The sequence below is a fragment of the Solanum dulcamara genome, chromosome 11 (assembly GCF_947179165.1).
Source record: "Solanum dulcamara chromosome 11, daSolDulc1.2, whole genome shotgun sequence".
NCBI classification, from domain to species: domain Eukaryota; kingdom Viridiplantae; phylum Streptophyta; class Magnoliopsida; order Solanales; family Solanaceae; genus Solanum; species Solanum dulcamara.
Window position 1 is genome coordinate 53726151 of NC_077247.1, and position 18419 is coordinate 53744569.

At 31.6% G+C, this 18419-nt stretch overlaps 2 protein-coding genes across 3 annotated transcripts; both read right to left on the minus strand.

The window, feature by feature from the left end:
- Positions 1–2987: 2987 nt before the first annotated feature.
- On the minus strand, positions 2988–6882 carry LOC129873288 (CDK5RAP1-like protein). Its single transcript, XM_055948353.1, has 3 exons — positions 6456–6882; positions 4174–5231; positions 2988–3768 (listed from the first exon to the last, which is right to left on the minus strand). Exons 1-3 carry the CDS (start codon positions 6758–6760, stop codon positions 3260–3262), a joined length of 1872 nt encoding a protein of 623 aa, XP_055804328.1. The 5' UTR covers positions 6761–6882; the 3' UTR covers positions 2988–3259.
- A 2150-nt stretch (positions 6883–9032) lies between these two features.
- On the minus strand, positions 9033–12746 carry LOC129874091 (CDK5RAP1-like protein). Of its 2 annotated transcripts, none has more exons than XM_055949315.1 (3): positions 12329–12746; positions 10047–11104; positions 9033–9641 (listed from the first exon to the last, which is right to left on the minus strand). In XM_055949315.1, exons 1-3 carry the CDS (start codon positions 12631–12633, stop codon positions 9133–9135), a joined length of 1872 nt encoding a protein of 623 aa, XP_055805290.1. In that variant the 5' UTR covers positions 12634–12746; the 3' UTR covers positions 9033–9132. The 2 variants fall into 2 exon arrangements, with proteins under 2 accessions (XP_055805290.1, XP_055805291.1); XM_055949316.1 differs by having other exon boundaries at positions 10047–11127; positions 12329–12410.
- Positions 12747–18419: the final 5673 nt, after the last annotated feature.

Genomic DNA, 18419 nt, shown 5'->3' on the forward strand with positions numbered 1-18419 from the left:
TCAAAAATAAAAAATAATTTTAATATTACTCATGTATCCGATTTAAATCTATTCTCATTTTAATCTCAATACAATAGACTTATCAAAAATAAAAAATAATTTCAATATTACTCATGTATCCGATTTAAATCTATTCTCATTTCCTCTGTCAAATTATCAAAATTGCCAAAATCCAGGGTTATGTGGATCCAATGAGTCAAATCATCATTACTTTTAATACTAAAAAGTAGAATCTGGTCAAATGCTATCACATGTCTGGATTATGATTTATGAGACGTAATCTTTTGTTCTTCCAATACATCCAAATTGAATATTTGAAGGAGATTACGAAAAACTCCAGCAAGTTCCCATAAGCAATTTTTAAAATGGAGAACTATCTTATTAAAAGTGAAAATCGTTTACGCCCTCAGAATTTTGATTTAAAAATCAAATTTCCTTTTTAATTATAAATAATAATTATTCTCCCTCCTCTTTTATCTTAATTAATTTTTTAAAATATCTATTTTATCCTTTGTATGATCAATCTTTGGTTTTTTCTTTTTACTTCTTTAAAATTATGAATTTTTATTTTTTATTCTAGGTAACAAATTTTCTATTAGAAAACAAAAATTATTTTTTCTATTTTAAAAACTAAATTAAAAAAATCCTAATTGAATATATAAATTATTGACGTTCTATAATGAAATAAATTAACAGAGTAAAAAAGTGAACATTTTAATAATAATCAAAACTCTAATACCTATTTATACAAATAAAAATAATAGGTTATATAATAACTTTTAAATATATTTCAAAAATACTACAAAAATATTAATAAAAATAAAGGTATATCCTATAAAAAAAATTAAAAGATTATCTATTAGTATTGTAAGTAATTTTTTATTTTTTTAATTTAAAAAATACTTCATTATTGACAAATAAAAATCGAGTATCTATTCAGATATTTAAGAATAAGAAAGAATTGAGACATTCATTTATATACACACACATATTAAATGCATGTAATATTAAAATAATAATTATAAATAATAACATAAATTTTAATGACAAACTGATAAAAAAATTATTCTACTTATAATGTTAATGTGCTTAAATAAAAATCTATAAATACTTAGATTAAGAAAGATAAATATTAGACATAGATGGAAGATTGAAAATCAATGGCAACATAGACGTTGCATGGGATAAGGGGGGGAGAATGATTATTGTTCATAGTTGAGGGGGAGATTTGATTTTTAAAACAAAGTTCGGGGGTGTAAATGATTTTCTAGTTTTGTTTATATTTTCAAATATAATTATGTATTTTACCATTAATTAAGATTTTTTTACCATATACTAATGAAAATACACTTTGGTACATATATTTTTGCTATCAGCTATACTGAAAATAGGAAAAGCTATGTATATTAGATATATGCGAATCACACTAGATACACTAAAATCTAGATACATGTATTTGTATGTATCTGATGTGATTAACATGTATCTGAGATGCCTAAAACATATGAGAGTGGCGAGAGAGATGGAGGGAAACGAACAAAATTTGTTTGTATATGCTAGGTACATGCGAATTTACCTGAATACAATGTATCTAGAATAAATCACACCTAATTTTGACTCATGTATCCTTAGATACATGTATCAGGAAGTGTATGCACCAAAATTTGATAAGATTTGTAATATTGTATAATAAAATGTATTTAAGCAATTAACTTCCAAACTAGCGAGATTTTTGAAAGTTTCAGTTTTTAAAAAAAATTACTATAAGTAGTTGATATTCAAAACATACTAACTTGAACATATTATTTATTAAACGAGAAAACATTGTCTATAAAAAAAACCATTCCCAAAATTGAAATTCAAATTTTCTGAAATTTAAATTCGAAACTTTATTTAACGATCAAGCAAGTATATAATAATCCTACCAAGGACCACATGGACTTGAGCTAGTAGCATGTAAAAGTTGGGAGTTGGGACCGGAGAGGAGAATGATGATCCCAATTACTTTCTCCTCTACCCAATTATATCTCACCTCATTACTATTTTTAGAGTCCAAAAAATATTTCTTTTACCAGATGCTATCTCCCGTGCTCTCCAACTTTTTTATTTGATACATACTAAAATAGGGGGGGTAATGTAAGCAAGGGATCAATAGTTTTTCCCTTGCATACAAATTTTCTAGAGGCCCACGAGCTTCTATACAATTCTTTAGTATGAACAATGAGCCGTTCTCAACAATCATTTCCTTTTTTTCACTCAGTGTCTTTATTATTTTGGATTCACGCCGGAAAGAAATAAAGAATAGGTGAGGAAGGTCAACCCCAAGCCATGCTGCAGATCTTACAAAAATAATGGGCCTAACAAATCCCCACAAAAGAGAGTAGATACGGGTGACAGCAAAGATGCAAACCTAACCGTAACATTATTGATCATTACCAACTTATAACATATACTAGTAGCTAGTACATGTAAGTGTTCACATTGCTCCATCTTGTGTCGACTGGACTATACTATTTTCCTCAACATTTATGAACCTTTTTTTTTTGCCGCTGATTAATGATCAGTTACACACCAAGAATAAATATTAGACAGTAGAATGAATAAATCGAGTCTAATTTAATATTTCATGGCAAAAATGGGTTATCCGAACTAGAATTTGAACCTTATGAGTTCCACATTGTAATCTTTTAAGTTATTGAATTCAAATAAATAATTTATACTTTTTGATGAATTTTGAATTTCTTAAAACAAATACGAGTTTTGAATCAACACTACACCTAGTAGAGAGGGGGAGGGGAGGGGGGGACACAAAGGCTTTGTATGCTACATGTGAAGCCAGCATAGTTCATTTTGATTAATATGCCTTTAGGTTTTATCTGTAAGGGACTGTTAATGGCCAGACAAAGTTTCAACTTGTGAAAGACAGTTTGATAGGGTTATCATAACTATTATCGAGATCAAAATTTTCGGAATTCCCTCCAAACAAGTGAATAGCAACAGATTTTCAAATATTATTAAGCTAACAAGAGGCTCAGAGATCTTGTTTGAAGATTTGGATCCTGAAAATTAACCAGCTCAAAAATGACTGCTCTCTGTGGCCGGAGCTATCTGGAACAGCCAGATATAAAGCTCCAGTATGGAAGGAAAAGATCTTTAAGCTACCAAGAATGCTACAACTATGAACAATACTCTGTGATTTCAAAAGAAAGGTAAGATGGAATGGAAGAGCAAACTGTAGTACAGAGGCTTTGATAATTGCTTAAGTTCTGCTGGCAAAGGCAACAGCTTCTTCATGTAAAGTGTTGTAAAATGAGCTTAATTTGGTTATAGAAAGTGCTTCTCCAAACAGTGATGCCCTTGTGGAGTTCGTTATGTGTACTTCAACATAATCACCAACCTTTGGATTGCGCTTTCCATTATTATCAACCTTATCTGGGATAGGCAGGTTCGTAAATGATACCCTATGGCCTCTGTCGCTCTTACCAATTAACTCTGTGTCTGGGGCTCTCTTATTGGGCCCTTCAACTAACACAAGTTGGAGAGTGCCAATTTTAGCGTCATAGCACTGACCTTTACTCCCACGAAAAACCTCTATTAGTTCTGTGAGCCGCCTCTGCTTCACATCTTCAGGAACATCATCAACATATTTTCTGTGGGCATGTGTTTTCTCTCTCATGCTGTAAGCAAACATGTATGCCACATCATAACAAACAGTCTTTACGAGGCTTAGTGTGTCTTTGTGATCCTCTTCCGTTTCTCCACAGAAACCTGAAAGAAATGTATCAAAAGAATTAAAAGCCAAATAAGTGATATTGTATAGCTCCTATGTAATGCCATCTGCCTATTAAAAATGAACAGTCAGTCCTCTCATGACATTAGAATAATTCAGATCAATTTCTCAATGCGAGTAAGTCAGGAAGCAGAAGTAGTCAGCTCGTCTTGTGTAAATACTTATAAAAAGCTGTAGCAACTCTTTGTATAGTCGACACTTATTCTTGAAAAAAGAATAAACTAAACATTGAAGTATCATAAAATAACTGGAAAAGAAAATACACATATTTCCCGAAAACCTGAAGTAACAGACCATGTCGGATTATAGAATACTGTAGAATGCGTGGTCGGCCTTAAGTGAGGTCCCTGTAGTTAAGAAAACACAATGCAATGAGATCTTACCACATATGAAGTCGCTGCTTATGCCCATATCCGGAATTATATCCCTTATCTTCTTCACAAGATCCAAGTATACTTCGCGAGTGTATCCACGACGCATTCTTTCAAGCACTGCACTGCTGCCTGACTGTGCTGGCAGATGAATGCTTTTGCAGATATTGTACCTGTCCCGCATTACGTACAACAAATCATCTGGAAAATCTTTAGGATGTGGGGAAGTGTATCTGAACCGCATTTCAGGAAATTCTACGGCAAGTCTATCTAGGAGATCAGCAAACCGTAGACCAACATGTTTTACTTTACACATGCTGGAGAATCCATCACTAAGTTCCCAACTGACTGCTGGTTCATCCAGATTTTCAACTCCAGATGTATCATTATAGCTATTTACATTTTGGCCAAGAAGCGTAACCTCTTTCACTCCCTCTTTCCAAAGTTCAGCGACCTCTTTCATAATTGATTCCACTGGGCGAGACCGTTCTCTCCCTCTAGTGAAGGGGACAATGCAGAATGAGCACATATTATTGCAACCCCTCATCACAGATACAAAAGCAGATATAGAATTTTTGGAGATGCGAACTGGATTAATATCTGCGTAAGTTTCTTCAAGTGAAAGTAGAGTATTGATACCTTTTTGACCATAGTCCACTTCTTCCAACAGACGTGGCAAGTCTCGATAAGCGTCAGGTCCACAAACTACGTCAACCATCTTATCTGCATCCAATATTTTGTCCTTCAACCTCTCAGCCATACACCCCAGCACAACTACTTTGGGAGGATGTGCAGACTGTGACCTTCCAGAGGCCACATTGCTCTTCCATTGCCTCTTAAGAAACCAAAAATAATTGAGCCTCTGCCAAACCTTAAGTTCTGCATTGTCCCTTATAGCACAAGTATTTATAAATATTATCTCAGCATTTTCTGGGACTTCCACACTTTCAGTGTATCCAGCATTTTTCATGATGGATAAAACAATCTCCATATCATTGACATTCATTTGACATCCATAAGTTTCATGATAGATGCGTCCTCTAGGCATAACATCAGATATCATCGCAGGCCTACAGCAAAAGAACACCCAATTCTGATAAAAACAAAGATTACTAATTTGGCGCTATGAATGAAGATGAAGTTATATATCCTTTATAGAATCATAGAAAATTAGAAACATAAAGAACCATTATCATATAAAATTGATGATAGATCACACTTCAGTAGCTCTACCAACTAAAGTATTGAATTATCCCATTCAGTAACACCCAATTAGAATGTTTCAAGTTTTCCGACAGTTCTGGGTTTGTAGGTTTTGAGTTGAAACTTTTCTGCTTCCCTTTAGTTTGAATAATTGGATTTCCATGCAATTATTTGCTCAAATAGCTCCTAATAGTTTTTGTGGAGCTTGATATATCAAAGATAAGTGGCAACCAGAAGACAGCATTACAAACAAACTGTTCAATACCTTTATTCTACTCTAATAAAAAATTTGCTCGCACTGATGACCTCAATTTCTTAGTATGAAGGCATAAGTTACTTGAGAAGGAGATCGTCTCATAATCTTTCCATGCCCCCCTTTTTCTTTTCTTTTTTTCCCTTTTCAATTCCTATTCACAGCTTTCTTTTCATCACTATTTCAATGACACTTAGTTTCAACTTGCACAAGCAACTGTGGACTTTGAAGGATAATATGTACATTCAAAGGAAAATCTAAATCGGTATTAAGGGAAAGATGATAAAGAAGAATTCAGACTTCAACACAATCAGAAGCGTCGTTACGAGATAAGCTAAGAGGTAATAGTGAGGCCCTTTAGCATGGATGAACACGATTATCATTCATATTGGCAGACATCCAAAATTGTCAAATGTGTATCGACAATATTTGACCAAAATGCGACACACAATTATGGTAGTTAAGAACCTCACAGGTACTTGTGAGGTCCTAGACAAGAGTGGTGCCGCTGTTGGCTCTCCTTAATGCAGCCAATTGATCAAGGGAGCATCATTGTAACAAAGACAGAAAAGGTTCATATTAAGGACATAAGGTAGTTTTCAGATGGATTTTTTTTTTCTACAAGCAGGGATAGCAAACGATTTGACTTCAGGTTTTAACCCGAATAAGGTTGAGCCTAACATCTCAAAGGCAACCTCTTTAGTTCATCAGGACGGTAAATACTCAGAAAACATCACCTAAAACCAGATTAAATTGTTTCTCTAGCCAACATAGAATGGCAGCACGTTAATCACACATAAAGGGTGTAAAATGAGACAAAGGAAAGAAAGGAACTTACTCTGGCTGAACATCGGAAGCAGGAACAGTCTGAGTAGCTTTGGGTATGAAGTCGCGGAGGCTTGGAATTTGGTCCTTGCTTGTTAAACAAGTGCGAGAGTGAAACTGCGAGAAATTCCTAGACATCTTTATAGAGAATGTAGAACTCCTTCGAAGAGCGTTTGAAGTGCGGTGGCGGAGGCGACAGGAGGTTGATTGAACTTCTAGAAGCTTCGAACAAAGGAATCTGACAGAATATTGTTTAGGGAATTTGATGTGCACGGCACAGTGAGGTTGACTCAACATGGTCGATAGAGAAGACGCCATTTTTGGTTTGTGTTTGTTGTGGTTGAAGAGTTTGGATAGGGCTACGAATGGCCACAACCAATCCGGCGAACTGGATTCGGCGCCTTTGGAAGGATTAAAAAAAACCCGGTTCTACTACTATTTCGTTCGATATTCCGGTTTTGGGGTTCTCTTTAAATTTAGTTTTTCTGTATTCTAATCACTTTAATTTAAGTGATATATATTCTTATTCTAATGTTAATTAAATTAAAGTTAAGATAATTATATGCTTTTTGAGTTTTATTATGAAAAAATCATGTATTTTTTTTATATAAATTTAAATTAATCGAATTTTAATTTGAATATTAAATATCATATGAGAAATGATAATAAAAACTTTAATTACACGTAAGTAATAGGATTCTATGTTTGCCGTACGAATATTATACGAGAACTTACGGAAATTAACTTAGTGTGAATTAATCCAGATTCATTACTTCCTAATGAAATGAAGTGCGACTTTTCCTTGCGGTCACGCTTGTGAAGGAATTGGAATAAATGGTATCATATTGGCTGATACTTTGCAGTTTCACTTTCCCTTAAATAGCTTTGGAGACACCTCATTTGACATCATTTAATATTCCGGAAAAAAAAAAAATATTTTTAAATTATGTGAAATTTAATAAAAATATCATAGGTCAATAATTTAATTTAAAAATATTCTTAGAAGTATATTCACACACTTTATTTTTACATATCCAAACCATTTCAATCTTATTTCTCTTTATCTTATCCACCACGACAATAATTTAAAATAGAAAAAATCACACCATGTATATATTTAAGAGTCAACATTACAAGTTTTAAATGCAGTTTTAAGTATTTACTACTTATAACATTTTATTTGCAGATCTTAGCATATCTGTATTTAGTTAAAATTGGTTTAAATTAATTCCCTTTTAATATATTTATTTAGAACATAATTAATAGGAGATAATTATATGAAGAGAGTGTTACATTCTGATTTTTACCTTTATTAGGAGATAATTATGTTGAAAGGGATTGTTACATTCTGATTTCTACCTTTGTCGTGTAGTTTTCAGTTTTTCTTTCTCTTTCTACATTACCTTCTCTCTTCAACTTCATTCAAAACAGTTTCCACTCTATTCAAAACATTTTGTGTTCAACACGATTTCAATGGTTCTTTTGAGAATCCAACTCGTCAAAAGAAGAATTCAACTCCTCCGAAGATTACATCCAAGAAGAAGAACAGAGAAGGGGAAAAAAGGGAAGATGTTGGAGTCTCATTCATCCGATTTTTCGGATTCAAATTTCGTAAGTAGAATAAAACAAAAAAGGCAAAGATTCTGGAAAAGGATGAACCTTCAAACCCTCTAGAAAAAGACCCAATAGTTCAACATTGAAGGATTCAAAAATCCTCGAATAAAAAAAAGCCAAACATGTTGTGAAGATATTTATATTTATGAACAAATTCTTTTTAATTTTTTTATGCATACCCCTGTTATGAAAGTTGTATGAAGTTATTATGCAATTGGTACAATTTATGTCTTGATTTTATTATTTTTTGGTGAAAATGGGATGATTTTGGTATACATTTTGTATATTTTTAGATTGTTTATTGTTATTACAGACTACATTTTTTATTGTGTATTTCATAGTTACATTTTAAATATATATTATTTTTTGGCATAGAATGTGCTCCAGATAACTTTGAATTGAAATATGCACTCTAAGTGGTAGGAAAGTGTTATCCGAGCTAGAATTTGAACCTTATGAGTTCCACATTGTAATCTTTTAAGTTATTGAATTCAAATAAATAATTTATACTTTTCGATGAATTTTAAATTTCTTAAAACAAATACGAGTTTTGAATCAACACTACACCTAGTAGAGAGGGGGGGGTGGGGGAGGGGGGGGGGACACAGGCTTTGTATGCTACATGTGAAGCCAGCATAGTTCATTTTGATTAATATGCCTTTAGGTTTTATCTGTAAGGTACTGTTAATGGCCAGACAAAGTTTCAACTTGTGAAAGACAGTTTGATAAGGTTATCATAACTATTATCGGGATCAAAATTTTCAGAATTCCCTCCAAACTAGTGAATAGCAACAGATTTTCAAATATTATTAAGCTAACAAGAGGCTCAGAGATCTTGTTTGAAGATTTGAATCCTGAAAACTAACCAGCTCAAAAATGACTGCTCTCTGCGGCCGGAGCTATCTGGAACAGCCAGATATAAAGCTCCAGTATGGAAGGAAAAGATCTTTAAGCTACCATGAATGCTACAACTATGAACAATGAATGCTACAACTATGAACAATACTCTGCGATTTCAAAAGAAAGGCAAGATGGAATGGAAGAGCAAATTGTAGTACAGAAGCTTTAATAATAGCTTAAGTTCTGCTGGCAAAGGCAACAGCTTCTTCATGTAAAGTGTTGTAAAATGAGCTTAATTTGGTTATAGCAAGTGCTTCTCCAAACACTGATGCCCTTGTGGAGTTCGTTATGTGTACTTCAACATAATCACCAACCTTTGGATTGCGCTTTCCATTATTATCAACCTTATCTGGGATAGGCAGGTTCGTAAATGATACCCTATGGCCTCTGTCGCTCTTACCAATTAACTCTGTGTCTGGGGCTCTCTTATTGGGCCCTTCAACTAACACAAGTTGGAGAGTGCCAATTTTAGCGTCATAGCACTGACCTTTACTCCCACGAAAAACCTCTATTAGTTCTGTGAGCCGCCTCTGCTTCACATCTTCAGGAACATCATCAACATATTTTCTGTGGGCATGTGTTTTCTCTCTCATGCTGTAAGCAAACATGTATGCCACATCATAACAAACAGTCTTTACGAGGCTTAGTGTGTCTTTGTGATCCTCTTCCGTTTCTCCACAGAAACCTGAAAGAAATGTATCAAAAGAATTAAAAGCCAAATAAGTGATATTGTATAGCTCCTATGTAATGCCATCTGCCTATTAAAAATGAACAGTCAGTCCTCTCATGACATTAGAATAATTCAGATCAATTTCTCAATGCGAGTAAGTCAGGAAGCAGAAGTAGTCAGCTCGTCTTGTGTAAATACTTATAAAAAGCTGTAGCAACTCTTTGTATAGTCGACACTTATTCTTGAAAAAAGAATAAACTAAACATTGAAGTATCATAAAATAACTGGAAAAGAAAATACACATATTTCCCGAAAACCTGAAGTAACAGACCATGTCGGATTATAGAATACTGTAGCATGCGTGCTCGGCCTTAAGTGAGGTCCCTGTAGTTAAGAAAACACAATGGAATGAGATCTTACCACATATGAAGTCGCTGCTTATGCAAATATCCGGAATTATATCCCTTATCTTCTTCACAAGATCCAAGTATACTTCGCGGGTGTATCCACGACGCATTCTTTCAAGCACTGCACTGCTGCCTGACTGTGCTGGCAGATGAATGCTTTTGCAGATATTGTACCTGTCCCGCATTACGTACAACAAATCATCTGGAAAATCTTTAGGATGTGGGGAAGTGTATCTGAACCGCATTTCAGGAAATTCTACGGCAAGTCTATCTAGGAGATCAGCAAACCGTAGACCCACATGTTTTACTTTACACATGCTGGAGAATCCATCACTAAGTTCCCAACTGACTGCTGGTTCATCCAGATTTTCAACTCCAGATGTATCATTATAGCTATTTACATTTTGGCCAAGAAGCGTAACCTCTTTCACTCCCTCTTTCCAAAGTTCAGCGACCTCTTTCATAATTGATTCCACTGGGCGAGACCGTTCTCTCCCTCTAGTGAAGGGGACAATGCAGAATGAGCACATATTATTGCAACCCCTCATCACAGATACAAAAGCAGATATAGAATTTTTGGAGATGCGAACTGGATTAATATCTGCGTAAGTTTCTTCAAGTGAAAGTAGAGTATTGATACCTTTTTGACCATAGTCCACTTCTTCCAACAGACGTGGCAAGTCTCGATAAGCATCAGGTCCACAAACTACGTCAACCATCTTATCTGCATCCAATATTTTGTCCTTCAACCTCTCAGCCATACACCCGAGCACAACTACTTTGGGAGGATGTGCGGACTGTGACCTTCCAGAGGCCACATTGCTCTTCCATTGCCTCTTAAGAAACCAAAAATAATTGAGCCTCTGCCAAACCTTAAGTTCTGCATTGTCCCTTATAGCACAAGTATTTATAAATATTATCTCAGCATTTTCTGGGACTTCCACACTTTCAGTGTATCCAGCATTTTTCATGATGGATAAAACAATCTCCATATCATTGACATTCATTTGACATCCATAAGTTTCATGATAGATGCGTCCTCTAGGCATAACATCAGATATCATCACAGGCCTACAGCAAAAGAACACCCAATTCTGATAAAAACAAAGATAACTAATTTGGCACTATGAATGAAGATAAAGTTATATATCCTTTATAGAATCATAGAAAATTAGAAACATAAAGAACCATTATCATATAAAATTGATGATAGATCACACTTCAGTAGCTCTACCAACTAAAATATTGAATTATCCCATTCAGTAACACCCAATTAGAATGTTTCAAGTTTTCCGACAGTTCTGGGTTTGTAGGTTTTGAGTTGAAACTTTTCTGCTTCCCTTTAGTTTGAATAATTGGATTTCCATGCAATTATTTGCTCAAATAGCTCCTAATAGTTTTTGTGGAGCTTGATATATCAAAGATAAGTGGCAACCAGAAGACAGCATTACAAACAAACTGTTCAATACCTTTATTCTACTCTAATAAAAAATTTGCTCGCACTGATGACCTCAATTTCTTAGTATGAAGGCATAAGTTACTTGAGAAGGAGATCGTCTCATAATCTTTCCATGCCCCCCTTTTTCTTTTCTTTTTTTCCCTTTTCAATTCCTATTCACAGCTTTCTTTTCATCACTATTTCAATGACACTTAGTTTCAACTTGCACAAGCAACTGTGGACTTTGAAGGATAATATGTACATTCAAAGGAAAATCTAAATCGGTATTAAGGGAAAGATGATAAAGAAGAATTCAGACTTCAACACAATCAGAAGCGTCGTTACGAGATAAGCTAAGAGGTAATAGTGAGGCCCTTTAGCATGGATGAACACGATTATCATTCATATTGGCAGACATCCAAAATTGTCAAATGTGTATCGACAATATTTGACCAAAATGCGACACACAATTATGGTAGTTAAGAACCTCACAGGTACTTGTGAGGTCCTAGACAAGAGTGGTGCCGCTGTTGGCTCTCCTTAATGCAGCCAATTGATCAAGGGAGCATCATTGTAACAAAGACAGAAAAGGTTCATATTAAGGACATAAGGTAGTTTTCAGATGGATTTTTTTTTTCTACAAGCAGGGATAGCAAACGATTTGACTTCAGGTTTTAACCCGAATAAGGTTGAGCCTAACATCTCAAAGGCAACCTCTTTAGTTCATCAGGACGGTAAATACTCAGAAAACATCACCTAAAACCAGATTAAATTGTTTCTCTAGCCAACATAGAATGGCAGCACGTTAATCACACATAAAGGGTGTAAAATGAGACAAAGGAAAGAAAGGAACTTACTCTGGCTGAACATCGGAAGCAGGAACAGTCTGAGTAGCTTTGGGTATGAAGTCGCGGAGGCTTGGAATTTGGTCCTTGCTTGTTAAACAAGTGCGACAGTGAAACTGCGAGAAATTCCTAGACATCTTTATAGAGAATGTAGAACTCCTTCGAAGAGTGTTTGAAGTGCGGTGGCGGAGGCGACAGGAGGTTGATTGAACTTCTAGAAGCTTCGAACAAAGGAATCTGACAGAATATTGTTTAGGGAATTTGATGTGCACGGCACATGGAGGTTGACTCAACATGGTCGATAGAGAAGACGCCATTTTTGGTTTGTGTTTGTTGTGGTTGAAGAGTTTGGATAGGGCTACGAATGGCCACAACCAATCTGGCGAACTGGATTCGGCGCCTTTGGAAGGATTAAAAAAACCCGGTCCTACTACTATTTCGTTCGATATTCAGGTTTTGGGGTTCTCTTTAAATTTAGTTTTTCTGTATTCTAATCACTTTAATTTAAGTGATATATATTCTTATTCTAATGTTTATTAAATTAAAGTTAAGATAGTTATATGCTTTTTGAGTTTTATTATGAAAAAATCACGTATTTTTTTTTACATAAATTTAAATTAATCGAATTTCAATTTGAATATTAAATATCATATGAGAAATAATAATAAAAACTTTAATTACACGTAAGTAATGAAATTCCATGTTTGCCGTACGAATATTATACGAGAACTTACGGAAATTAACTTAGTGTGAATTAATCCAGATTCATTACTTCCTAATGAAATGAAGTGCAACTTTTCCTTGCGGTCACGCTTGTGAAGGAATTGGAATAAATGGTATCATATTGGCTGATACTTTGCAGTTTCACTTTCCCTTAAATAGCTTTGGAGACACCTCATTTGACATCATTTAATATTCCGGAAAAAAATAAAATAAAAATTAAATTATGTGAAATTTAATAAAAATATCATAGGTCAATAATTTGATTTAAAAATATTCTTATAAGTATATTCACACACTTCATTTTTACATATCCAAACCATTTCAATCTTATTTTTCTTATTTTATTCACCGCGACAATAATTTAAAATAGAAAAAATCACACCATGTATGTATTTAAGAGTCAACATTACAAGTTTTAAATGCAGTTTTAAGTATTTACTACTTATAACATTTTATTTACAGATCTTAACATATCTGTATTTAGTTAAAATTTGTTTAAATTAAATTTTTTTTAATATATTTATTTAGAACATAATTAATAGGAGATAATTATGTGAAGAGAGATTGTTATATTCTGATTTTTACCTTTATTAGGAGATAATTATGTTGAAAGGGATTGTTACATTCTGATTTCTACCTTTGTCGTGTAGTTTTCAGTTTTTCTTTCTCTTTCTACATTACCTTCTTTCTTCAACTTCATTCAAAACAGTTTTCACTCCATTTCAAAACATTTTGTGTTCAACACGATTTCAATGGTTCTTTTGAGAATCCAACTCGTCAAAAGAAGAATCCAACTCCTCCGAAGATTACATCCAACAAGAAGAAAACTCAAGTAAAGAACAAAGAAAAAAAAAAGGGAAGATGTTAGAATCTCACTCATCCGATTTTTCAGATTCAGATTTCGTAAGTAGAATAAATCAAAAAAGGCAAAGATTCTGGAAAATGATGAACCTTCAAACCCTCTAGAAAAAGACCCAATAGTTCAACATTGAAGGATTCAAAAATCCTCGAATAAAAAAAAGTCAAACATGTTGTGAAGATATTTATATTTATGAACAAATTCTTTTTAATTTTTTTATGCATACCCCTATTATGAAAGTTGTATGAAGTTGTTATGCAATTGGTACAATTTATGTCTTGATATTTTTTTTTGGTGAAAATGGGATGATTCTGGTATACATTTTGTATATTTTTAGATTGTTTATTGTTATTACAGACTATATTTTTTATTGTGTATTTCATAGTTATATTTTAAATATATATTATTTTTTGGCATAGAATGTGCTCCAGATATGAAATAACATGAAATTGAAATAAAATTGACATATAACTTTGAATTGAAATATGTACCCTAAATGGTAGGAAAGTGGCATGAAATTTTTATAGACTTGGCATGTGATTAGTATGAAAGTCGTGTGACTTAGCTATATTGTTTATATATTTGTCATTAGGTTTGATATTTACTTTCAATTGTGTTGACATCAAGTTATAATGAAATATCTTTCATTGCTGCATTTAAACTTGTATAATTATGATAGTTTTTGTAGTTCTATTATGTGTATTTTTATTGAACTGTAAATGGTATGAAGTTGGCGTAATATGATAAGTATATAGTAGTTTTTTTGTATGAAATTTGTATATAAAAGACATGTAACTGATATGATTACAGTTTATATATCATAGTCCTAATTTTATGTTTGTTTTATAATTACCCAAAATTGGATTGAACTTAATAATTTTTTTTATTTATCATGAAATTGAACAGGCTCCGGACACCACGAAGTATCCCACGCCGAAATCAAAAAAAACCTGCGCCAGATAAAGAATGGACTCCTTTGTTGCTTTTGTATTCTAGTATTAGTGCGTTTTTTCTAATAAAACAACAAAACATATTATGTTTTTTGATTTTATTTTGTGTTATTTCTAAATACTGTTTATTTTACGTATGAGAATGATTTATGGAAGTGTATTTGTTGTTTTATAACATATGGCTTCTAATTTAATACAAATATTTTCTGGTATAACATATCTGATAGTGATCTTGGTATGAAATTTGTATAATTTGAATATTTTTCAACTGAACCTTTTTTACTGTGTATGATAATATCATGAAATTTGTATACTTTGATCTTTTTTCAACTTCATTATATTTTAAAATTTGATTATGATCTTGGTATGAAATCAATATATGTTGAATATTTTCACCGTTAATCATATTTAATAAGCGTGGCTTCAACAGCTAACAATTTTATGGCATGAAAGTATAGTGAGTAATGAATTTTAATAGGATTTCAACTGTATACACCTGCAAAAATAACTAAACAAAATAATAAGTAATTTATAAGTTCTTATACACATTATTTATTAATCAGAGTAATAATTCAGTAGTCTTTATTGAATTTTTAAAGTTTTTGTTTATGTGTACAATGTTGGTGTGAAATTTGTATATTTTGAATATTTTTTCAATATTGAATCATTGTTCCGTTAATGATATTGATATAAAATTTTATACTTTGATTTTTTTTTAACATCATTATATTTACACGTGATTATATTTTAAAATCTAATTATAATCTTTTGTATGAAATTTTCATACTTTGATCTTTTTTTAAACATCATTATATTTTAAAATTTTATTATGATCTTTGATATGAAATTTGTATATTTTGAATATTTTCAACACTAATCATATTTAATAAGTGTGGTTTCATTGGATTTACAAATTCTGACAACTTTCATACTCAAATTTATTACTTAGATACAAATTTCATTCATTGTTATACACAAGTTTTATACAAACACTTCTGGAATTTAAATTTTAACTAAATCTCATACAGTGATGAATAAAAACTTGTATATTCCAAATTCAAATAAATTTCACACACAATACAGAATGTTCTGCACAACTAATTGAGAAAATTAAGGATAGTAAATGTGAATTACTGTTACAACTAAATCAACTGAATGCGAAAAATAAGGGGTTTAATTCTTGAATTGATGGTAATTCTAGATTTTATGATAACTAAAATTCATTATCCTTTTTTATTCCATTTTAATTAATTCTTTATATATTTAAATAATAAATCTGAATATCTAACCGCATCAACTAATTGAGAAAATTAAGGACAGTAAATGCGAATTATTGTTACAAATAAATCAACTAAATGAGTAAAATAAGGGATTTAATTTCTGAATTGATGATAATTATGTTACTTTACAAAATTTATATAAAAAATAAATTAATTTAAAATCATGGATGAAAGCCTAAAATTTGTATTGAAGATAAATAAGGAAGAATGGTAAAAAAAAGTGCATGAAAATTTAAAGAAAAAATAACTAACGTGGGTATATTAAGGAAGAAAATCGTGTGAGAATATTAAGAAGAGATTTAAAAAATAAAACAAATAAAAAAAATAAGAATACTAAATTAAAAAAAAATGATTTTCAAATTGAAAAAATGATATCAATTTTCAAAATAATAAAAAAAAGGTCGTAGAAAGAAGGAGGAAAGATAAACTAAAATAAGAGATTGATATTATTAATTAGGAGATTGATAACAATCAAAATAGTGTCCAACTAAATGAGAAAATCAATGATTGATATATCTGACCATTTATAAAATACTATATTTAGAAAAAATATATTGCTATTTAATTACTTAATAAAATATAATTAATTAATTTATAAATTAAAACTAGAGTCAATGGTAATTCGATATTACCATTAATATATTTATTATCTTTTTTTAATCTATTTATTAATAAAATTAAAATTTATAAAATCTCATTCTAATTTAAAATATAATATCTTAATAATGACATTTCCAAAATTTTCTTACTTAAAACTACTATACTAAACATCAATCAATCTATAATTCAGAAGATGTACAATTAACTTTTTTTTTAAGAGCAGTTCCTTGGAAACTTCAGGAAAGCTTAGGTTCACAAAAACTGATACCTAACACCTGTTCCAATCGGCAAGTAGATGATCTTTTGCTAGTTGAAGTAGGACAGAACATATTCCACTTTCTCATTTCATTGAATCATATCCTATCCTTTTCAATTTATTTATCGAATTTTAATTGATGCGATATTTATGAGAGTAAATAATATTGATAAATCTTTTTTCAAATGGTAATGATATAGTGAATCAAACTTTTAACGAATAATATAAATAAATCTTTTCTTAAAGTTTAATGACATATTTGAGCCTTTTCCCTTATTAAAATGTATATATTACTCGTATATTCTAGGAAAGATAGATTCTATTCTCATTTTCTGGATTGAAATGCTCTTTTTTTCTTCTCATCTTATTATATACTTTACAATTATAGATTATTATTATTAGTTAGTTGCAATAAACAAAAGGAGGGACCAATATGAGTTATGTTGAAGTGATTGAATTGCTTCACCGTTAATCAGAGGTCTCGAATTTGAACTCCTGTATAACGGTGCCACCCTCGAATGGATCCTGCCGTGCGCAATTCGAATTTAGTCAGACTCCAGATGTCATCCCGGTAAAAACAAAACACAGAGCAGTACAATATACTTAGACGAATCTGCCAAAAAAAATTAATACTGCTCTAATTTGTTTGGATTTATTAAACATAAATTATCACACCAAAAAGATCACTACTTTATCCCCAAAAAGCTTCATAATTATATATCTCAGCCTCTTTTCGAACTTTAACTTGTTAATCATCTCAAGATAAGAATAAATAATTTACCTGTTATACATAAGAAAATAATATGCATTATACTTTCATAGTTAAAAAGAGCAAAAGATATTTAAGTATTTAAAAATATATTATCTCATTTGTTTTAATTTATGTGACATCGTTTGATAACATATAATTTTTTTTTCTTAAAAATAAATTAAAACTTATGGTGCAAAACATATCTTAGAGCCCGTTTGGATTGGCTTTAAGTTGGTCAAAATCAACTTAAAGCCCCTTTTCAGCTTTTGGACGTGTTTGCCTAATGCTAACTTTAAGCCAGAAAGTTCTTAAAGTCAGTCAAAAATGAAAAGTTAGGATTCCTGACTTTTTTTTTCCTAAGTGCTTAAAGTCATTTTCTTTGACCATGGAAATTACTTTTATATCCCTTATATTTTAACTAAATTCCCAAACTACCCTTTTTATTCTTTTAACCCTAAAATTCACATAATTTTTCTCATTTAAGCACTTTTATCCAAACACTCAACTGCTTATTTATAAAAATAACTTTCAGCACTTTAAAGTTCTAAAAGCACTTTATACATAAAAGTTACTTTTTTAAGCCCATCCAAACGGGCTCTTAGTCATTTATATAACAATAAATCATCTCATTAAAAGTAAAACAAAATTCTAAAGTTACTCTTATATATATACATATACTAAAAT